The 24,243-nt window shown below is 40.3% G+C and overlaps 1 protein-coding gene and 1 pseudogene across 2 annotated transcripts in view; one reads left to right on the plus strand and one right to left on the minus strand.

Annotated features, from left to right (window-relative positions):
• CUL5 (cullin 5) overlaps window positions 1–24,243 on the plus strand; it is a 94,935-nt gene that overhangs the window by 17,365 nt on the left and 53,327 nt on the right. The window contains exon 2 of the mRNA XM_080687021.1: window positions 14,515–14,624. Coding sequence (XP_080543147.1) covers window positions 14,515–14,624 — 110 coding nt within the window. The remainder of the gene's footprint in view (window positions 1–14,514; window positions 14,625–24,243) is intronic.
• Window positions 23,236–24,185, minus strand: LOC308234113 (14-3-3 protein zeta/delta-like; annotated as a pseudogene). Its single transcript has 2 exons — window positions 23,785–24,185; window positions 23,236–23,598 (listed from the first exon to the last, which is right to left on the minus strand). The product of its transcript is annotated as a 14-3-3 protein zeta/delta-like (transcript).

Here is a 24,243-nt window from a genome sequence, read left to right on the forward strand (position 1 = left end):
AACCGCTGCTGTAGAGCCTAAGACCATCGGAAAACACAGATATTTACATTACAATTCATAACAGTAGCAAAATTACAGTTATGAAGTAGCAACGAAAATAATTTTATGGTTGGGGGTCACCACAACATGAGGAACTGTATTAAAGGGCCACGGCATTAGAAAGGTTGAGAACCACTGCCTTAGAGGTTAGGGGATACATGCCAGTGGGAGAAGGAAAAGGGGAAGGGAATGACACAGGCTTACTCCCTGGCAGGAGAGTGTTACTTGTATGTATTTAGAATAGTATCTAATACATAATTAAAGTAAAATGATCAAAGTGATGAAAGTGATCTATACTGAAGATTATACTGAAGTTAAGTAATACAGGGTATAAATAACTCAAATTTATTTACAGATATCAGATATTTAAACTACCCATGATATTGTAGAAGAAACTATCTAAAGGTAAACAAAAGGAAGTCCTCTTTTGTACCACAGATATCACATGCATAAATTTCGTTGTCCTCTATTAACCCAAAATAGCCAGATGACATATATTTGTAATGAGAGAAATAATAGAAAATTTTGCAATGGAATGATTAAATACAACAATCTATAATAATAAAAGCCTAATATGCTAATAAGACCAGTCGAACAACCTTCTGGGCATCCTTCTGGACGACCTTCCAGACGAAGCCGCGGTGGCAGGGGCCAAGGCAGAGGCAGCCACCATGGCGGGTGGGGGCTGAGACAGAGGCAGTTAGGGGTGATCAGGCAAGCAGGCAGAGGTGGTTAGGGGTGATCAGGCAGGCAGGCAGGCAGAGTGGTTAGGGGCAATCAGGCAAGCAGGCAGAGGTGGTTAGGGGTGATCAGGCAGGCAGGCAGAGGTGGTTAGGGGTGATCAGGCAGGCAGGCAGAGTGGTTAGGGGCAATCAGGCAAGCAGGCAGAGTGGTTAGGGGCAATCAGGCAAGCAGGCAGAGGTGGTTAGGGGTGATCAGGCAGGCAGGCAGAGTGGTTGGGGGAAGTCAGTTTTTTTTCAGATTCCTGTGGGATCGAGCCTAAACCAGCAGTCAGACATCCCCCAAGAGATCCCAGATTGTGAGAGGGTGCAGGCCCGACTGAGGGCCTCTAGTAATAATATAATGAGAAAGTTTTTTTAAATTCTACCCTTTCATAACCTCAGTTTCAAGCATCCCACTCTGATTACTTCCTCCTATCTTTCTAACTCACGCTAAAGCTCTTATTTCAGTAATCTAACTCTACTAGGGCCTCCTTTTCATTGATTATACCTGTTTATTGTTTAATGTCTTAGATCTCTGGGGCTTTAGCTTTCATCAAATTAGGAAAAATTGGCTTTTATTTCTTCAAATATTCCCTCTATCCCAAGACTCCAGTTATATGTGAGTTAGGTCATTTGATGTTGTCCCACAGCTCACAGATAATCATTTAAAAAAAAAACACTTTTGTTTCTATGATGTTCATGCTTTCCTCTATCTTCTTGAATGTGTGCAGTATATTTATAATAGCTGGCTTAATGTCTTTGTCTACTAAAACTATCCGTGTCGCCAAAACCGGTTTGGCTCAGTGGATAGAGCATCAGCCTGCGGACTGAAAGGTCCCGGGTTCGATTCCGGTCAAGGGCATGTAACTTGGTTGCGGGCACATCCCCAGTAGGAGGTGTGCAGGAGGCAGCTGATCGATGTTTCTCTCTCATCGATGTTTCTGACTATCTATCCCTCTTCCTTCCTCTCTGTAAAAAATCAATAAAATATATTTAAAAAAAAAACTATCCGTGTCATTTCTGGGTCAGTTTATGTTGATGGGTTTTTTCAGATTTTTCTGCTTTTTTGCCTGCCTGTTCATTTTTATTGGATGCCAGACATTGTTAGTTTTAAGAGCTGTATTATTTATTTATTTTTTAAATTTTCACCCGAGGATATGTTTATTGATTGTAGAGAAAGGGAGAGAAAGAAACATCGATGTGAGAGCACATCGATTGGCTGCCTCCTGCACCCCACCCCACACACTGAGGATTGAGCCTGCAACCTGGGCATGTTTCCTGACCAGGAATCGAACCAGTAACCTTTTGGTGCACAAGACCATGCCCAACTAACTGAGCCACACAGGCTAGGGTGAGTGGCTGGATTTTTAAAATTTCCTTTAAATATTTTGATTTGGCTGTGACACAGTAAAGTTACTTGGAATCAACTTGATTCTTTTGAAGCTTACTTTTAAGTTTTGTTAGGGTGAGTCTAGAACAGTGGTTCCCAACCTTTTTTTGGCCATGCCCCACCTAAGCATCTCTAAAATCCTGATGCCCCACCCCCCCGTAACATATAATTCTTACTATTATACAAAAAAGTGAACTCTTATTCACATGGAGGAAGCCTAAAAGGCCATTACCTTGGTCTAAACAAGCTTCCAAAGAACATGGAATCCATGAAAGAGAAAAATAAAAGAATTAAAGGACAGTTGAAGTACTGAGGAAGAAATCAGTAAGAAACTGTTAAGAAAAATAATAATATGAAGTGATATGAAAAAATAGCAAAGTTTCAAAACATAATAGACAACTGAAATGCATAAATGTCGCAATATATATTTATATACTGTGTATGAGGCCCCTAGAACCATAAGAAATGCAAAAAAATGCACTGTTGATAACTCATTCTCGAATTGCCCTCCTTAAAAATCAAATCCCTCCCTCCCCCGCCCCCACCACTGTGGGGCATGTGCCCCACACTGGGAACCACTGGTCTGGAACAACCTTCAGGGTAGAGCTACTTTGGCTCCACTATAAATGCAATATCTTCTTGAGGACTCTACCCAATGCCTAGCTTGTTAAGGAACATTTAACTCTGCCCGGCTGGTGTGGCTCAGTGGTTGAACATCGACCTATGAACCAGGAGGTCACAGTTCGATTCCGGTCAGAGCACATGCCTGGGTTGCGGGCTCAATCCCCAGTGAGGGGTGTGCAGAAGGCAGCCGATCAATGATTCTCTCTCATCATTGATGTTTCTATCTCTCTCTCCCTCCCTTTCTCTCTGAAATCAATAGTTTTATTTATATATATATATATATATATATATATATATATATATATATATATATATATATAAAGGAACATTTAACTCTGGCTGATGGGAACACAAACTCTTCCTAGCCCTGTATGGGCTCTGGGGATTATTCTGTCCACTCCTTTCTCATAGTTCTTAATCCAATCTCTGATAGTTTTCTCACACAAGTGTCTAGGTTAATATTCAGTCTCTAGGGGACCCCTCTGCATATCTCCATAGGTCCCTCTCTAGTTTGCTTTTTTCTGGTACTCATGTGCCACAAAATTTTGTTGCTTTGGCTTCCCAAACTTTGAAATCTGTCCTCTAAACTTAGTGGAACCACCAGGCTGTTTTGATTCCCCCTGCTTGTGCTGAAACTCTCTATAGAAAGTATGCTTGGGCATTTGTAGGCCTCTGTTTCCTTTTTCTCAGAAAGCACCGTCTTTGTAATTGTTTAGGCAGGTAGGGAAAGCTAGTTCCTGTTATTTCATCATGGTTGGAAGCAGTGGTCTCCTCTTGTCTCTTATCCTAATGTTCCTTCTCTCCCTCTTACCCAGCATAATTCTCTGTTCAATCATTATAGTCACTCCCATGAATACAGTTTTGACTTCTTGCTCCTCCCTTGTTTCACTGAGGAAAACCATGTTCTCACCTTTCAGTTCCAGGACCTGTGTTGCAGAAGCAAAAGACACGGTCAAACTATTTTCACTTTAAATTCATGACCACAAACTATAATTGAGCCCTGTCACACTATATTTCCATAGTAATTTATTCTTCCACTTTCCTAGATGTCTATTTCACATATGTTCTCCAAGATTCCAGCACCCCCTCCCCCGTCTCCCAAGCATTTTTTTTATTTCCACATCACTGAGAAACTAAAGCAATAAAAAATGAACTTCTTAGCACAGTGCCTCATTTATCCTCCTAATCAGCATCTATTTCCCACCAGTATCTACAGGTGCATTCTTTGCCTTCCCCTCTTAGCATATAGCCAATTCCTCCACCTATGCATTAGATTCCATTCCCTTCTGCTTCCCCAGGGCAATTTAAATTCTATGGCAAATTCTCCTTTTTTCTCCTACTTCATCAATATTATGTCCTGGAGCATGCCTATCAATATACAGACATTTTATTCCATCCTTTTTTTTTTAAGCTTTTATTTTTTTTAAATATACTTAATATATATTTTTTATTGATTTCAGAGACAGAGGATGAGGGAGAGAGACATAGCAATATCAATACTGAGTGAGAATCATTGAATAGCTGCCTCCTACATGCCCTCCACTAGGGACTAGGCCTGCAAACCAGGCATATTCCTTGACCAGGAAGAGAACCATGCCCTCTGGGTTCATAAGTTGATGCTCAACCCCAGAGCCACACTAGTTGGACTGTGTGCCATCTTAAAAAAACAATTGACTCCCTCTCATTATACGAGTTACTATGCGATTTCTGTTCTCCCTTTTAAAGCTAAAATTATCGAGTTCTCTGTACTTTTTCTAGTGCCTTTCTCTCTCCTTTTTTAATATATATACATATATATATATATTTTTTAATATATTTTATTGATTTTTTACAGAGAGGAAGGGAGAGGGATAGAGAGTTAGAAACATCGATGAGAGAGAAACATCGATCAGCTGCCTCCTGCACACCCCCTACTGGGGATGTGCCTGCAACCAAGGTACATGCCCTTGACTGGATTCGAACCTGGGACCCTTCGGTCCGCGGGCTCTATCCACTGAGCCAAACCAGTTAGGGCTTAAAATATATTTTTATTGAGTTCAGACAGGAAGGGAGAGAGAGATAGAAACATCCATGATGAGAGAGAATCATTGATTGGCTGCCTCTGGGGATTGAGCCTGCAACCCAAGCATGTGCCCTGATTGGGAATTGAACTGAGACCTCCTGGTTCATAGGTTGAGGAGGCTCAACCACTGAGCTATGCCAACGGGGCTTCTCTTTAAAAAATAAAAGTGATAATTATGGTAAATCTCCCACCTATCTGACACCATACATAGTTACTGGATTGTTATTGACTATATTCCTTATGCTGTACATTACATCCGCATGACTGTTCTGTACAACCAATTAGTATTTCTAAATCCCTTCACCTTTTTCACCCATCCCTACCACCCCCTCCCATCTGGCAACTGTCAAAACGTTTTCTGTTTCTGTACTGCTTGTTGTACATTTTGTTTTTTATATTCAATTGTTGATAGATAATGTATTTATTGCCATTTTATTGTTCATACTCTTTTTTATTTGATCTTAAAGAGAGGAAGGGAGGGAGAGAGAGAGAAGCATCGATCAGTTGCCTCCTGTAAGCACCCCAACTGAGGATTGAACCCACAACCTGGTTATGTGCCCTGACTGGGAATCAAATCCACCATCTTTGGTGTACAGAATGACGCTCCAACCAACTGAGCTACACTGGCCGGGGCTATTGTTCATATTCTTGATCTTCATCTTAAAGAAGACCCTTTAACATTTCATATAATACTGGTTTGTTGGTGATTAAATCCTTTAGATTTTTCTTGTCACGGAACTTGTTTATCTGTCCTTCAAGTCTAAATGATAGCATTTCTGGGTAGAGTAATCTTGATTATAGGTCCTTGCTTTTCATCATTTTGAATGTTTCTTACCACTTCCTTATGGCCTGCAACATTTCTCTTGAGAAATCAGCTAACATTCTTATGGGAGCTCCCTTGTAGATAACTGCTTTTTTTTTGCTGCTTTTGATTCTCATTGTCTTTAACCTTTGGCATTTTAATTATGATGTGTCTTGGTGTGGGCCTCTTTGGGTTTATCTTGTTTGGGATTCTCTGTGCTTCCTGGCCTTGTATGCCTATTTCCTTCAAGTTTGGGAATTTTTCTGTCGTTATTTTTTCAAATAGATTTTCAATTTATTGTTCTCTCTGTTCTCCTTCCAGCACTCCCATTATGTGAATATTGGTATGCTTGAAGTTGTCCCAGAGGCTACTTACACTGGCCTCATTTTATTTGGTTTTTTTTTTTCTTGTTCTAATTGGGTGTTTCTTACTTCCTTATATTTCAAATGGCTGATTTGATTCTTGGCTTCATCTACTCTACTGTTGATTCCTTGAAAGACATTTCAGTTAGTATATCCTTTATTTCTGACTGGTTCTTTTGTATGATGTTGAGGTTCTCACTAAGTTCATTGAGCATCCATATAACCCATGTTTTGAACTTTGCATTTAGTAGATTTCTTGTCTCCTTTTTGTTTAGTTCTTTTTCTGGTGTTTTGCTCTGTTCTTTCATTTGGGATGTGTTTCTTTGTCTCCTTATTTTGGCAGCCTCCCTGTTTGTTTCTATGTATTAGGTAGAGCTGCCACATCTTCCAGCCTTGGTGGAGTGGCCTAATGTAGTAGGTGTCCTGTAGGATCCAGTGGCACAGCCTTCCCTATTACCGAGGCTGGGAACTCGAGGTACACCCCGCTGTGTGGGCTGTACACCCTCATCTTGTGGTTGAGCCTTGATTGTGGTTGGCACATCAATAGGAGGGATTTACTCAGGCCAATCAGCTGCAAGGACTGTCTGTGACCACTGATTTCTGACCACCGTGGAGGATCAGCTGTGCAGGGGCCCAGCCCATGGAGTAGGACTTACTCTGGCAGGGCTCGGGTGCTGCTGAGTCCACTTCTTGAGTATGACACTTGTGGCGGTGGTTAGGTGGTTCTTTGACATTGTCTGAAACTGTCCACTGATTGCACTTGCTCTGGGGCCTCGCATGAGGTGCAGACCAAGGTCAGCCCTGGTCTGTGTTCTGCCTGGGGCCACCTGGCATAAGCTATAAAGTGATCTGCAGATAGCTGCTACTTGTGCTGGGCTTGGAGGGGCTCAGACAAGGCTAAGCTATGAACTGAGGCTGGCTGCTGCTAATGCTAGCTAGGTCTGGAGCCACTTAGCTGGTGGTATGGGGCTCACTGAGGCCACATGCTTCTTATTTGAGAGAATTTAGTAAGATCTCTCTTAGTTATACTCCAATATGGCTTTTGTTCATATCACCCTAGAAAAACTATTATTGACCAAGTCTCAATAACTTTCATGTTGCTATTTCAGGGGTTATCGTACGTAATCTCTCAGGAGCATTGCTAAAGTTGATCATCCCCTCTTTCTTGATATGCTTTCATTCACTTGGTTTCCAGAATGCCATACTCTTTGTGTGTGTGTGTGTCATTTAAAATTTTTTCTAATTTATTTTTTTGAATTACAGTTTATATTCAGTATTATTCTGTATGTTATCATGATACTATTGACTATAATGCCTATGCTGAAATCTACATCTCTGTAACTGTTCTGTAACTACCAATTTTTACTGCTTCATCCCTTCACCTTTTCCACTCAGCTCTCAATCCCCTCCCCTCTGACAACTATCAGTCTCTTCTCTGTATCTATGAGTCTATTTTATTTATTTTGTTCATTAGATTCCACATGTAAGTGAAATCATATAGTATTTGTCTTTCTTTGTCTGACTTACATCACTTAGCATAATACCCTCTAGAGCAAGCATGTCAAACTCAAAGGCTAACACAGGCCAAATAAATGAGGTATGCGGCCCATGGCCCGCAAGTTTGACTTGCTTGCTCTAGATCAGTGGTCGGCAAACTCATTAGTCAACAGCGCCAAATATCAACAGTACAACGATTGAAATTTCTTTTGAGAGCCAAATTTTTTAAACTTAAACTTCTTCTAATGCCACTTCATCAAAATAGACTCGCCCAGGCCGTGGTATTTTGTGGAAGAGCCACACTCAAGTGGCCAAAGAGCCGCATGTGGCTCGTGAGCCGCGGTTTACTGACCACTGCTGTAGATCCATCTATGTTGTTGCAAAAGATAAAGCTTCATTCTTTTTCACGGCTGAGTAGTATCCATTGTGTAAATGTACCACAGCTTTTTTATCCACTCTTCTACTGGTGGGCACTTGAGCTACTTCCATATCTTCTTGGCTGTTGTAAATAATGCTGTGATGAACATAGGGGTGCATATACTCTCTCGGATTAGTGTTTTGGGTTTCTTCAGAGGAATTCCCAGAAGTGCAATCACTAGTCATAAGGCAGTTCCATTTTTAACTTTTTGAGGAACCTCCTCAACATTTTCCATAGTGGTTGCACTGCCAAAAGTGCACCGGGGTTCCCTTTTCTCCACAACCTCACCAACACTTGTTTGTTGATTTATCTATGGTAGCCATTTATCTATGGTATCTCATTGTGGTTTTGATTTGCATTTTTCTAATGATTAGTGATGTTGAACAACATTTTTTTAATTTTTAAATAAATCTTTATTTTTCAGATTATTACAGGTGTTCCTCTCCCCCCCCCCATAGATCCCCTCCACCTGATTCCCCACCCCACCCCGTGCCCTTATCCCCCACCACTGTCTTCATCCATAGGTATAAGATTTTTGTCCAATCTCTTCCCGCACCCCTCACACCCCCTACCCCCTGAGAATTGTCAGTCCACTCCCTTTCTATGTCCCTGATTCTATTATATTCATCAGTCCATTCTGTTCATCAGATTTTCCATTCACTTGATTTTTAGATTCACTTGTTGGTAGGTATGTATTTGTTGTCATTTTGTTGTTCATAATTTTTATCTTTACCTATTTCTTCTTCTTCCTCTTCTTAAAGAATACCCTTTAGCATTTCACATAATCCTAGTTTGGTGGTGATGAACTCCTTTAGCTTTTTCTTGTCTGTGAAGCTCTTTATCTGACCTTCAGTTCTGAATGATAGCTTTGCTGGGTAGAGTAATCTTGGTTGTAGGTTCTTACTGTTCATCACTTTGAATATTTCTTGCCACTCCCTTCTGGCCTGCATAGTTTCTGTTGAGAAATCAGCTGACAGTCGTATGGGTACTCCCTTGTAGGTAACTAACTGTTTTTCTCTTGCTGCTTTCAAGATTTTCTCTTTGTCTTTTGCCTTTGGCATTTTAACTATGATGTGTCTTGGTGTGGTCCTCTTTGGATTCCTCTTGTTTGGGGTTCTCTGCACTTCCTGGACTTGTAAGTCTATTTCTTTCACCAGGTAGGGAAAGTTTTCTGTCATTATTTCTTCTAATAGGTTTTCAATATTTTGCTCTCTCTCTACTTTTGGCACCCCAATAATTTGGATGTTGGTATGCTTAAAGTTGTCCCAGAGGCTCCTTACACTATCTTCATATTTTTGGATTCTTTTTTCTTTTTGTTTTTCTGGTTGGGTGTTTTTTGTTTCCTCATATTTCAGATCTTTGGTTTGATTCTTGGGGTCCTTTGATCTACAGTTGAATTTCTGTATAGTCTTTATTTCAGACAGTGTATGCTTAATTTCTGACTGGTCCTTTTCCATTTTTTTTGGCATTCTCATTAAGGTCCTTGAAGGTCTCACTAAGCTCCTCAGAGGTCTCATCAAGTTTCTCGGCGGTTTTTAGAAGATTCTTGAGTAACCTTCTAAATGTGGTTTTGAACTCTATGTCCAGTAGTTTGCTTTCCTCCATTTCTTTCATTCGTGACATGTTTCTTCGTCTCCGCATTTTGCTGCTTCCCTGTGTTGATGGAGTGGTTTTCTGTGGTAGGTGACCAGTGGTTCAGCCTATCACCTGAGGTGGACACTCTTGGTGCACCCTTTTGTGGGCTGAGTGCAAAGTCTTGGTGTAGTTAAGCCTTGATTGCTGTTGGTACACTGGGAGGATTTGACCTCCAGGCCAATTGGCTGTGAGGACTTGCTGTGTCTATAATGGAAGAACTGCTGTGCTGGAGACACACTTATGGGGCAGGACTTGCTTCAGTGGGGCTTTGGTGCTCACTGAGTCTGCCTCTTGAATGTGTCACTTATGGATGTGAGTAGTTGAAATCTGGTGTCGTCTCACACTGACCACTAGATACACTAGCTTCTAGATCTCCAATGGCGTGCAGGTCAGCTACTGTCTGAGGCCACCCAGCAGGAGGTACAGTGAGAACTACAGTTTTCTCCTCTTTGCTTGTGGTTTGGAGGTTTTGTAGCTGTCTGACCAGAGCTGCAGTTTGTTAGGTTAAGCTGTGATAGGGCAGACCATTTATATGCAAAAGCCTCTGCGTGGAGCTTGGGTGGGTTTGTAGATTGTGCAGGGCGGGGTCTCAGGGCGTCACTAGGCTAGGGCGTGGCAAACAGCGATGGCTGCCAGTCAGCCATCTCTACGTCTCCACGTTTCCAAGTCCCCGCGTCCTGCGCCCCAGCGCAGTAAACAATGATTGCTGCGTGCACCTCTGCAAGAAAGCCACCCTCACTTTCCAACCCAATGGCAAACAGTCCAGCTTCTCCCCATAGGAGTTTGGGTCCCCAGCATCTCCCCAGAAACTGGAGTTCAGAGTAATCGGGAGCTTGTCTCCCTTCGGGTTGAAAAAAGCAGCGCACCCAGTCGCCCGCCGCCAGCCCGATTCGCGTGCCTCCGTACCTCAGCTTTTCAGTGCTTGTGCACATCTCAATGCTCTTTTCTCTTTCCTTCTAGTTGTAGAACTTCCACTCAGCCAGCTTTCCCATGGTTCTGGGTGATAGACATTTTGTCTTTTAGTTGTAGTTTTGAAATTGTTGTGTGAGGCAGCAGTTTAGGTGTTTACCTATGCCGCCATCTTGATTCGGTCCTGCTGTTGAACAATTTTTGTTTTTTTATTTTTTAATCCTCATCCAAGGATATGTTTTTCATTTATTGTAGAGAGAGAGGGAGCGGTGAGGGGCAGAGCGAGAGAAAGAGGGAAACAACATTGTGACCGAGAAACATCTATTGGTTGCCTCACACACAAACCCAGACAGCAGATCGAACCCGCCATCTTTTTTTTTCTTTACTATATTTATATTTTATTGATTTTCTTTACAGAGAGGAGGAGAGAGGAATAGAGAGTTAGAAACATCAATCAGCTGCCTCCTGTACACCTCCTACTGGGGATGTGCCTGAAACCAAGGAACATGCCCTTGACCGGAATCCAACCTGGGACCCTTCAGTTTGCAGGCCGACGCTCTATCCACTGAGCCAAACCGGTTAGGGTGAACCCCCCATCTTTTGATGCACCGGATGATGCTCCAACCAACTGAGAGACACACCAGCCAGGGCTCAAAAAAAAATTATTTTGTTTTTTTAATGAGTTGTATATATTTCTTTGGATCTATTTTTGTGTTCTCTGTTTTGTTCCTTTTTTTTTTTTTTAATCCTCACCTGAGGATATTTTTCCATTGATTTTGAGAGAGAGGGAAAGACAGAGAAATATCGATGTGAGAGAAACACATCAATTGGTTGCCTTCTGCATGTGCCTCGACCAGGGCCTGGGCCTGGGCCAGGGAGGAGCCTGCAACCAAGGTACATGCCCTTGATGGAAATTGAACCTGGCAGACACTCTATCCACTGAGCCAAACCGGCTAGGGCTCAAAATTTTTTAATGGTTCCCCATTTCACTTACATTGAAGCCAAAGTCTTTATAATGGCCTTTAAGACCCTACAAGATCCAACCTTTGTTGTTTTTCTGATCTCATCTGTGCTTTCCTCTGTCCTTGCTTTGCTCTACCCTGAGTACAACTAACATCCTTCTATGTTGGGATTAGGGTCTTTGCAAGGGCGGTTTCCTCTGCCTACAATACTCCTCCCCCACATATCTTCCATTGCCATCTCCCACTGGCTTCCCCATAGCCCATCTGTGTGAGAAGAGTGCCTGTGAAGGAATTAGTTGTGTCATAAAGAGTGAATAATAGAAGGGTATGGCAAGTGTTGAAATCCTTTTGATGAAAAAGAGCCAGTGGGTGAGATAATCCTAGACTTAGTAGCAGTTGGTGAGTTCTGAATAATAATGAAAGAATTAAAGCAGAAAATACTTTGTAGCACATTAATAGAGATGAGGCAGCCTTCAGTCAACCATTGGAAACATAAATCATGGTTCATAATTTGAAGGTCCCTTCATGAAATAAGGTATTGTGTTTCATAGATATAGTAGGTTTGGTGTCCTGCTGCTTAGTTATGACTTAATGATATGACCTGGAGTTAAACAGAATAGGTCAAAGAACTGCTTGAGTATCATTTTTGTAATCTATTATAAAAAATTAATAGAAAACATTTAATTATTAAATTTCTTCTTTAATTGATTATTAGGAGGAAGTGTTTCTGTAGTTAATCCTGTATGTTTCATCAAACAGGAGCACCAAAATGTATTTCTTGTTATTTTGCCATAGCTGATAGATTTCAGAGCCTAACCAGTATTTAATTTATCTCAAATACCTATTTATTCTAGTCCTCTGTACCTTTTTAATTTTAATTGAAGGATTTGTACTACATTTTATTTTATAAATTGCCAAAATGACTTATGGAAATAGACTTAATTGACATTATAAAATATCCTTTTATTAAGAGGAAATTACCATTCTGCATGTCATAGTCAAGAAGATTTGTGCCCTGGCCGATGGCTCAGTTGTTGGAGTGTCATCCCATACATCAAAAGGTTACAGCTCAATACCTGGTCAGGGCACATGCCTAGGTCATGGACTTGATCCCCAGTTGGATGCATATGGGAGGCAACCAATCGATGTTTCTCTAATCACATTAATGTTTCTTTCCTTCTTTTCTCTCTCCCTATCCCCCTCTTCCCCCCCTTCTATAAACTAAAAATAAAAATTTAAAGTACATACCTTGGGTGAGACAGTACAATAAGTTTTAGGATCAACTGTATTTGTAGGTGTAAGAAGGACCACTTGCTTTCACAGAGTTTAATATTAGTTAGTGGTTTCTAACCTTTTTTGAGTCATAAACCCTCTTAACATTTTTGTATACTTTTATTATGAATTTGTTATACATGCAAATTCTAATCTCACCTCAAGAGATTCTGATCCAGCCCGGCTGGCGTGCTCAGTGGTTAAGTGCCAACCTATGAACCAGGAGGTCACGGTGTTATTCCTGGTGAGGGCACATGCCCAAATTATGGGCTCAGTTTCCAGTGCAGGACATGCAGGGGGCAGCCAATCAATGATTCTCTCTCATCATTGATGTTTCTATCTTTCCCTCTCCTTTCCTATCTGAAGTCAATGAAAATATGTTTTTAAGAAAAAAAGAGAGAGATTCTGATCCAGCAAGGTCTGAGTTAGGTTTTAGAAATCTGTATGTGTAATCACCATCCTAGGTAATTCTGGTGTAGGTTCTTGTCAGACCATATGTTTAAAAACTGCTCTAGCCCAGCCAGTGTGGCTCAGTGATTGAACATCGACCTATGAACCAGGGGGTCATGGTTCGATTCCTGGTCAGGGCACATGCCCAAGTTGCGGGCTCGAACCCCTGTGTGGGGTGTGCAGGAGGCAGCCGATCAGTGATTCTCTCTCATCATTGATGTTTCTATCTCTTTCTCCCTCTCCCTTCCTCTTGAAATCAATAAAATATATTTAAAAAATAAATAAAAACTGCTTCTGGGTTATAGTTTCAGGGAGTTTGCAGATTCTATGCAGTCAGAGCATGAATCTTATCTGATACAAGTGAGCAATGCCCTGAATAAGTCATATAGTAAAAGCAATAATGAGTTTCTTAGGGGTGTGTGATAGTGGTATGTTAGAAAATTAATGATTTTTATTCAATTTATGTGCAAAAGCAAGTCACATGGCTATATTTAACTTATGGGGTCTCTCTTTTTAGTAATGTAATGAATTGATTTTTTTTATCTAATATTGAGCCATTTTCACATTCCTGGGATAAATTGTGCATGATTATGAGGTATCATTCTGTTGATACACCACTTGTTTAATTTACTATTTAAGATTTTTGCATCTATGTTCTCTATGTTAGATTGGTCTAGAGTTTTCATTTCTTCTCTTCTCACCAGTTTGGTATCAGTATTTTCTTAGCATTATAAAATGAAATGGAATATCTTCTTGTGTGGGTTTTTTCTTCTTCTCAGTTTTCAGAGTTTATTGAGATTTTAAATGTACATTTTGTGAGGAGTTTAGGGCAACTATAAAATTTGAGGCCATATTCTTTACACACATGCCCACCCTCATTTCTGACACCAGCTACATACATGAGGGCATGCTTGATTGCTCACATGGGTAATCTCAGTCTCTAGGTTGGTTGAACCAAAGCCTCCACCCTAATTTTCATTGTTAATTGTTTCCACATTGGCCAGTCTTCACCCAAAGACTGTGGGTTTGGTTAGTTCCCTCCTTAAATCACATTGTTAGAATATTCATTATGAACCAAGGTCCCCAGGCAAATAATGACATAACATTCCAAGGGCCCAGACTAGAAGCCAAGGGCAAAGGGTAGACCTTCACTTTGGGCAAGACCAAATTTTTCACTATACAATTTTGTGCAATTGATTTTTTTTATGGTTGTCTTCCTGTGATTTCTTGATACCAGATTAAATTTATAGGGATTCCATTATGAAAAACTGATTCTTTTAAATTTCTCTTGCTATCTTTTAAAAAGTAAACACTTTTGATTTAACTGCATTTAAATTAAACTATTATTTATCCTTTTCTTTTTATCAAAGAATAAAGGTTCTCTTCAGTTTGAAGACAAATGGGATTTCATGCGTCCAATTGTTTTGAAGCTTTTACGCCAAGAGTCTGTTACAAAACAGCAGTGGTTTGATCTGTTTTCGTAAGTAATTCATTAATTCTAACTTTTTGCTAACATAAAGGAAGTTTTGGTGGTGCATTTCTATATTCAAGTGAAATGTTTATTGATCTATTTACTTGTTTAAAAGTATTACTATTTATGTTGGGGGGTCCTCAAGACTACCCCTAATTTCAGTGATTTGCAAGGACTCAGGACTGAACATGTAGTTATACTTACAGATATGATTTATTATAGCAGAAGGATACAAAGCAAAATCAGCAAGGGGGAAAAGGCACATGGGGTGAAGTCTGAGGAAAGACACACAAAGTGCCAAGAGTATTCGCCCAATAGAGTCACATGGGGCACACTTCCCCAGCAACAAGATTGACAACATATGTGATGTGTTGTCTTCCAGGGGAGCTCATTGGAGACTCTGTGCCCAGAGTTTTTATTGGAGGCTGGTCAAATAGCCAGCTTCTGCCTGTCATGTACCAAAAATTCAGACCTTCAGAAAAAGAGAGCAGTTGTTCAGTGTAAACCATACTATTTACACAAATAGATTATTAGACACAGTTAGCCATTCTTATCATTTCAGGAAAGTTTTGTCAATGTAGGGAACTGTTGACCAAGTTCTCAGATTCCAGCCCAGGCCAAGCAGGCCTTTCTAAGGAATACAGTCTCCTGTCTGCTGTGTTAACTCCTGGCCTTTGGCCAAATGTCTTTACAGCAAAACTATTATCAGTAGGACTTCACACAGCAAGGCAAGACCAACCTATAGAATTGATCTCAGTTACATCTTTTAGAGGCCCTGGATTTAATTAGTTAAAATAAATTCTATTAACCATGAGGTTTGTCTTAGAAAAGTGGGTGACTTTTTATATGGATCTTTTTACATGGCCTGAAATATCAATTCAGGCAAAGTACAACTCTGGCCTATAAACTGAAGTGGACCTGAACACTTCCAGGGTTCAAGCAGTGTCATGATAGGGTACACAAATAAAGGAGTACCGTCTTAGAGGGTGTACATGGTACCCTTGGAAACAAATAGTTTACAATTGTTAGGGCACCTCAAGCAAGACATACATTAGTCAGTAAAAAAAAAAAAAATAGGTAGTATAGATTAAGAAGGCCCTCTAGTGTGCCCTCCTCCCAGGAGGCCTTTCACTCTAGAGTTCCTAATCCAGTTCAGTTAGTTCAGTTCAGGCCTTGATTTCAGGCTTGGACTGCCTGAAAGCAATTAATTTCCAACAGTTTCATTTATCTATGACACCAGTTCATTTGCCTCACTAGTGTGGATTACATTTAGAGTTGGTCTATGTGGAAAATGTCAGAGTTGAGGCTGCTCCCTACTGTCTCGGAGCACTGTTAGGTGTGATTGGAACTCGGCAGTCAGCTTGAATTCAAAGCATTCACAGCAGCATGGAAAGTCAACACCAGTAGTTTTTTTCTGTTTTTGTTTATTTTTGTGTGTGTGGTTTTTTTGTTTTGTTTTTCCCAGGAAGAGGTGAAAGCTTTCAAGAATAGTTCTTAAAAACAAAAATCATTAATATCCTCCTCCCCTGATGCTGAGTTTTGTTTCCTCTCCCTTATAAAATCAGTTATGTCCAATGCGTTAATGAAAATTACTCATTTTCCCCAATTATCCAGACCTGCAAGAGGAACAAAAACATTTGTATAGGAAGGCATTTTTGTACAACCTAACTAGAAAGATATATCATGTTTAGGGATTGGTCTGGATGAAATCCCGAGTTTTCAAAAACTTTCAAAATGGATTAACATCACCTCCCACCTCTTTTGTCCTGATAATCTCATGAACAGCCTGGAAAAAGGTTAGTTCCTCTGAAGATAACTGTGTTTAATAACCAAGTTGCCTAACTAAGATGTGTGTACAAGAAGGGATGAGGTAAAAGTAAGAGAAATAGAGTCAGGTTCTTAAATATTGTTGAAAACTGCAGCTAATCCAGAAAGCTGAACACAAGTCAATAGTAGTGAGAGATCCCTAAGAGCAATGGAGAGTCCAGGCTGGAAGGAGCGAGTACAGGGCCCTCTGCCAACTAGAGCTTTTGTCAGTGACCACAAGTTAGGAATTTACTTAGATAAAACCAGGCAGCTTGATTTCAGATGGTCCATCAGAGAATAAGCCCTTTTCTGTGGGCATTGCAAGTGATTCTGATGGTCCAACCAAAGTACATGATGTTTTCAGCTTATGGCTCCACAGAAGTGTGTCTTAAATCTTTAGCAATCAAGTCAAAGACGAGTTCATTGAGCTTATGCCTGCTTTAGTTCAGTACACTTGTGTTGAAGTTTAAACAGCCCAACACCAGACATTATCAGGTTTCAGCTTAGGTTCAGATTCAGGCAATTAGGATTTGTAAATTCAGGATTCCAGAAAAGCCAGTGACTTTTCTTCAGCATTAGCAAAGACAATATATGATAGAACAGACAGTCATGTTCCAAGCCCCAGTGACAAGACTTTTTTAAGCCTATTTTATTCTTGTCAGTCTTAGATTCCAAATTGATCCACTCAAAAATATGCATATCAGGCTGGAAGATCATCAGCCTCTAAGGGCCAGACATCTGATTTCAAAAGAGCTCAGTAGCAACTAACAACTGTGTTTTGAAACTCCCAAAGTGTATCGCTATCTGGAGATTTTCTTTGTTTTCATGTTGTCTCCCTTTTCTCAGAGACACCAATAGGTAAAAATAACAGTAAATGTCATTCATTACAGAGACTTACTCTGTTTCCAATACTTAAACACTTTAGATTCCAATCCCCTCACCAGCAGTAAAAAGCAGGGAGGGTGTGTATTGCTAACTTTTTATTTTACAGCTTTTTCTGATTGATATGATGCCTGTAGCATTTATGAGAGTACAAACATACAATATTTTATATCTTTATCATACATCCATATGCAATAGTCACAAAATACAAAGCCATCTTTTTAAACTTCCCCTTTTTTCATTACAAATTTACTCAAATTCCGGGAGTAAAAGTCAGCTTTTATAACATTAACATAGTTGCTGGGAGATCCTGACTGAAATGGAAGAAGTATGGAGGGGTTGTTGCAGCAGCAAGTTAGGCTGAAGAAACAGTTGGAGTGGTTTCCTCTCCCTTGGTTTATCTAAACCAGGGGTGGGCAAACTTTTTGACTCGAGGGCCACAATGGGTTCTTAAACTGGACCGGAGGGCCGGAACAAAAGCATGGATGGAGTGTTTGTGTGAACTAATATAAATTCAAAGTAAAGGAGCGGAAGGGAGAGCAAGAGAACCGGATAGAACAGCCGGATCCGGCCCGCGGGCCGTAGTTTGCCCAAGACTGATCTAAACCCTTCCCCAGCCCTGGGATCTAATTTAACTATTATTTCCTCATGCTTAGAAGAGAGCAACACAAAAGTTTAACCTTTGTGGTCCACCGTAAGCTTACCTGTGGGAACTTCTAGATATTTTCTCCTCCTACTTGGAGGTGAGAACAAAAACCGAATGCATCATCCAGGCTGTGCTGCTTCTCTTCTGACTTGACTCAACATGGCCAAAGCAGCCAGGAAATTAAGCGAGCCAACTCACCTGGGGTTATTTTTAAATTTCATAGATAGCTCTTCCCTCTCATAGCAGATACCAACTCAGCTGCTGTTCATAGCCACCCAAGCAGGAAAGGTTTGTCATCCTACCATTTCATCCTTGCTTTTCCCAAACAATGCTTTCACTATGTTTCAGTGAGTCAGTTCTAGTGAATCCCACTTCTGACACCAACATGTCAGCATTCTCAAGACCACCCCGGGTTCAAGGAATGCTAGGAAGACTCATAGGACTCAGCATATAATTGTATTCCTGGCTGTACTTTATTACAATAAAGGATACAAAACAAAATGCCAACAAGATGTATGTGGTAAAGTTCAGGCGAACCAAGCATCTTCTCCGAGTGAAGTCACACAGGATAGACCTGATTCTTTCAGCAACTAATTATTACAACACATGTGAAATCCTGTCTACCATGGAAGCTTATTAAAGACTCAGTGCCCAGTGTTTTACCTGGGGCCAGTCACATAGGCAGTCTCTGCCTGACATGAACCAAAGTTACAGACTCTTAGGTGAAAAGCAAGTGTTTAACATAAATCAGAATTTTACATAAACAATATAGGTACAGTGAGCCAGTCTTAACAGGAAATGGTAAGAACATTCCCAAAATCCAAGTTCCCAGATGCAAGCCAAGGGTCAACTTTGCAGCCATGTCTTCCTAAGGATGGCTGTCTCACACCTGCTATAATTTGTGTGTGTGCACTAGTGAAATACTATATCATTGACTATATCAGTGAATTGTAGATATGTGACTGAGTAATCTATATGTATACATTAAGCTGTTGTGCTCATTTTTTCTCTTTATTACATAAGAAAATAATCTAATTTCCCTAAATATAGATCTTGTTGCATATTAACTTATATCCATGATTCTGCCTTTTAATAAATTAGCATTTAATAAGAAATAGCAGAGACCTTTTAAAACTTCGTAGCATTCATATATACGTGTATTTTTCTTAAATTATTTGATTAAACTATTTTATGAATATGTTGAATGTGGTAGGGCTTCTTTTTGTTTTATTTTTGCTAATTTGTGTTGATAATATATTTTATCATCTAGAATGATGCTTCTTTTCTGTGCACTCCTGACTGGGAACAGGAGCATAGTGTGATGCTGTTCCTTGCTTAATGTGTACTTCTAAGCAGAAATAGTCAAAAACTTTGTACTTGCTACAGCTAGTGGCTTTAATATACTGTTTTTAAGAATCTTTGATCTCCTTGGAGTAACCCAAGGTTGTTCAATATGTTGTCCTCTTAGGATTCCTGGATGTCTTATCATGCTATCACCAAAATTGCAAGACCTAGCTTTCCAAATTTTAGCCTATTTAACCATAATAATAACAGAGCTTGCTTATCTCTAAATCTGACGGGTTTAATATATTGGTGTTAAACTACATTGACTATTTACTCCCCTTTTCTCATAATCTGCATCCTTATTTTTCAGTAGAAGTGTTATTAACATTTTGAATGGTTATAAAAGATGATCCTACATGTTGTGGGTTGTTCATCATTCTGGTATTCACCCTCATAAAGTTTAGTAGCGGACACTCCTTGTGTATTCCTCTCCCCTCCCCTCATTATTAAACAGAAAAAGCTTTCATGTGTTCCCAAATGTTTTGGGGGTGTGGTGGGGGGGCGGCCGCAGCACCTCACTCAGTTGAGAATTGCTTCTTTTTTAAAAATATTTTTTTATTGCCTGACCAGCGTGGCTCAGAGTTGAGAGTTGGCCTATGAACCAGGAGGTCATGGTTCAATTCCTTGTCAGGGCACATGCCCGGGTTTTGAGCTCAATCCCCAGTAGGGGGCGTGCAGGAGGCAGCCGATCAATGATTCTCTCTCATCATTGATGTTTCTATCTCTCTCTCCCCTCTCCCTTTTTGAATACATAAATAAGTGGAAAAGCAAGTGGATATCTGTTTCTCTCTGAAAATAAGTTAATCAAAATAAAGAGAGCTTTGAATAAAAAATAAAAGCGCTAACTAATAAAGACAAAATTAGTAATTTAAAAAATTAAACCAGAGTTCTCCCTGAATGTAGAGCAAAGACATTATGGAAAATTAATGAATGTCACCCTAACTGATTTGGCTCAGTGGATAGAGCATCAGCCTGCGGACTGAAGGGTCCCAGGTTCGATTCCGGTCAAGGGCACATGCCTGGGTTGTGGGCTCAGTCCCCCGCCCCACTAGGGAATGTGCAGGAGGCAGCCGATCAGTGATTCTCTCTCATCATTGATGTTTCTATCTCCCTCTCCCTTCCTCTCTGAAATCAAAAAAAATTTTTTTTGGTTAATTAATATCAAGGATAGATCTAGAATCATATTAACTTCTACTAAAAAGGGTTCCAGAAGGAGAGAACAAAAAATAGTAGAGGAGAAGATATAGTCAAAGTACAAGAAGAAAGTTTCCAGGACTAAAAACTTGTGTCCCTTGCTACCTATTCCTACAAGTCTTCATATTGAAAGGTGCTAAAAAAGAATGCCTAGACACATCCTCAAGGAATTTCAGAATTCCAAGGATAAAGAAAATAATCCTAATTCTTGAAGAGAAAAATAAGTTACCTTCCAAACAAAACAGACTACCCCCACTCTTTTCATTGGACAAATGCAGGAGGTTGAAGGAACATTTTCTTTAAATATTTGAAAGGCTAGTATTCTATACCTAATCAAGTTTAAGACAAAATGAAAATATTTCCAGACAGGTTAGAGGATTTAAGGATTCTGCAGAAATGAAAACTCGTACCTTTTCCTCCACCATTACCAATATCAGCCATTAAACAAATTGAGCTTTATCAAACGCAAACTAATTACTAAAATTCTGCGGCACACCAAAAAGATATATTTTTGGCCTGACAAAAAAAAAATAGGTATAATTTTGATTCATTCACACCAAATAGTTATTGTTGTGTTGGCTGTTGTCATTTTTTTATTTGACAATCTAAGGGAAAAGAATTCAGTGCCCCTGACTAAATAGTCAGGTATTGCAATGTTTTAAAAATTCTTATGGCACACCAGTTGAAAATTGCCGATCTAAGTCACTGTTAATTGAGTTTAATGTTGTTTCAGTTGAGTACATCCTGGCTGTTATAAGGATGTGTTAATTATTCCAATGTATTTGTATCTTACATATCTAATTATATTTTTTATATGTTGATACACATTTTCTGGTGTAAATAAACATTTTTTTGTCCATTCATAAAGCTTTTATTCTACTTACATAATACACATTCTTAACAATTATGCTTAGACTAGAGGCCCGGTGCACGAAAATCATGCACGGGGGCGGGGGATGTCCCTCAGCCCAGCCTGCACCCTCTCCAATCTGGGACCCCTCGAGGGATGTCCGACTGCCTGGTAGGATCGGGCCTAAACGGGCAGTTGGACATCCCTCTCACAATCCAGGACTGCTGGCTCCCAACTGCTCGCCTGCCTGCCTTCCTGATTGCCCCTAACCACTTCTGCCTGCCAGCCTGATCACCCCCTAACCACTCCCCTGTCAGCCTGATTGATGCCTAACTGCTCCCCTGCCAGCCTGATTGCCCCTAACTGCCCTCCCCTGCAGACTTGGGTCTCCCCCAACTGCCCTCCCCTGCTGGCCTGATTGCCCACAACTGCCCTCCCGTGCAGACCTGGTCCCTCCCCTGCTGGCCATCTTGTGTCCACATGGGGGGGCAGCCATCTTGTGTGTTGGAGTGATGGTCAATTTGCATATTACTCTTTTATTAGATAGGATTATTCATGAACATTTCATGAGACATTAAACAAAGCTAATCATAATTTCAAGTTATTTCCCTATTAACTATTTTATAGCATGTGCTGCGTGTTAGGCAAGTATCAAAGAAATTCACAAAAGCACAAAAAAAAAAAAACCCTTTAAAAATGGTAAATACATGTTTTGTTTTGTTTTTTGTTTTACTGCTGTGCTTGATATACATGAAGTAATGGATATCAAGCAATTCATTTTACTGCATCTTGACTTGTACATGTGTTCTTAGGTTGCCTAAACCATTTAAATACAAATAAAATGAGCGTAGCAAAGTGAATGAAAACAAACAGCAAGTAATTTTACAAATAATGGAATGTGAATCATTTCTGCCCTTATCCAGAGTAAATTGGGTCACAACTAAAGCAATACTTTTGCAGATGTAGTCACAGGTGTGCAGGTGTGCACATTGAAAGTGAGTATTCCACAGATACACACATGGTTCAACATGTGCTATCCATAGGATATCCATTTTTACTACATCCCTCTAAGTGAGGGGTAGAGAAAGTCTGGCTCATGGGGCATATAAGGCCCAAGAAATCATTTGGTCTGGCCCTGCCAAGGCATTAGGGGTGAGGTAATTAAATGTTTGACCAAATATAGCAGGCTAATTTTTAAGTTGATAATTTTGTATGGCCTGCAAATCTACATATATAAAAGACTAATATGCAAAGTGTCCCCTCAGGAGTTCGACCAGGAGACCAGGAGTTCGATCGCTCACTATGACGTGCGCTGACCACCAGGGGGACAGCCAGGGAAGGAAAGCCTGGATCGGCCCTGATTGCCAGCCAGGTCTAGGAACCCTACCCATGCAGGAATTTTGTGCACCGGGCCTCTAGTGATGTAAAAAACATCAGAAAAAGGTTCCCCACCACTGCTCTAAGTGCTCCAAAACTTCAATACCCACAACTACGCCCGTGACTAGAACCAATTATTCTTTTTATTCCCCACCAGGACAAACCAATATGTAGGCAGTTTTCTTTGCTTAGACATGGAAACTGTTTTAACACTGACCCTTGTGAAGCAACAATGTTCCAAATGTACTAAGTCAAACATTTATAACTTGTATAAAAATCCCACATCCCCCTATTTGCCACTCAAGATGGAAACAGAACTCCCTAAGTGTTAGCTATTTCTACTCCGCTAATATTAAACATAAAAACCTCATGGGAGATAGAGAAATTCAAATAAAAATAACAAATCTGTCATAAATCGTAAAAAAAAAAACTATTTGTGGGACAGCATGGATGACTAATGGTCCACTGTGTAAATTTTAAAATGAGGCAGACAAAAGTTGAGAGGCCGGTTAATTTTCTCTTCATTCTCCTGCTTCAGCTTCCTCTCCTTAGGTATCCAGTATCCACAATGTCAAGTGTTCTCTCAGTGATTGCATTATTAGCTTTCTGTCTTTGTATGACTCTTCACATAATGTATCAATTTCAGCAGTGGCTTCATCAAAAGTTCTCTTTGCAAAAAAGCAGGCTTTCTCCAAAGAGTTCAGAATCTCATAATAGAACACAGAGAAGTTAAGGGCCAGCCAGACCCAATCTGATAGGGTGTGTTGGTTACATTTCTTTTTGCTGATTTCAAAAGCATCTTAGTATGCTTATTGTGACTGATCCACAATCCCTTTCTTGTCATCACCAGCAGCAACCTCAGTCAAGTAACAATTGTAGTAGTCCTTTACTTTTCATAAATTTCTCTCTTTTTTTAATTGATTTTGAGAGAGAGGAAGCGGAGGGAGAGAAACATCAACCAGCTGCCTCCCAACCAGGGATCAAACCCACCACCGGGTTTGTGCCCTGACCGGCCATCAAACGCGCCACCTTTTTGTGTAAGGGATGACATTCCAACCAACTGGAGCCACACCAGCCAGGGCTCCTTTCCTTTTCAAATGGAAAACTTTGCTTTGTGCTTGTGAAGCTTTGGGGATCAAGAACTTTCACAAGAGAAACAGTATTACATCATTGCATATAGCCCTTAGCTCGGTCTCAATTTTCTCTTTATATTGAGCCATCTGCTGTTTCTTCTCAGCACCTCTCATTTTTCGCTCAATACTGGAGATGACTCTCCAAGATAACCTGGACTCCTATAACATTCTTATAAGCAACTGAGAGAAGATACCTCTCTACATTGGGTAATTCAGCTCCTTGCTCATTACAGACTTCATATAGGCTTCAAATCATCGTATTTCTCAGCCTGCTTGGCCAGGCTGGCCTTCTTCACCAGCTCATCTTTATCCATGGCTGGATGTTCTGTGTCCGGAGTAGGTGGTGGTGGAGTGGCAGGGATTCAGCAGTCTCTAGATGGACATATCTTCATAAAT

The sequence above is a fragment of the Plecotus auritus genome, assembly GCF_963455305.1.
Source record: "Plecotus auritus genome assembly, chromosome: 9".
NCBI classification, from domain to species: Eukaryota; Metazoa; Chordata; class Mammalia; order Chiroptera; family Vespertilionidae; genus Plecotus; species Plecotus auritus.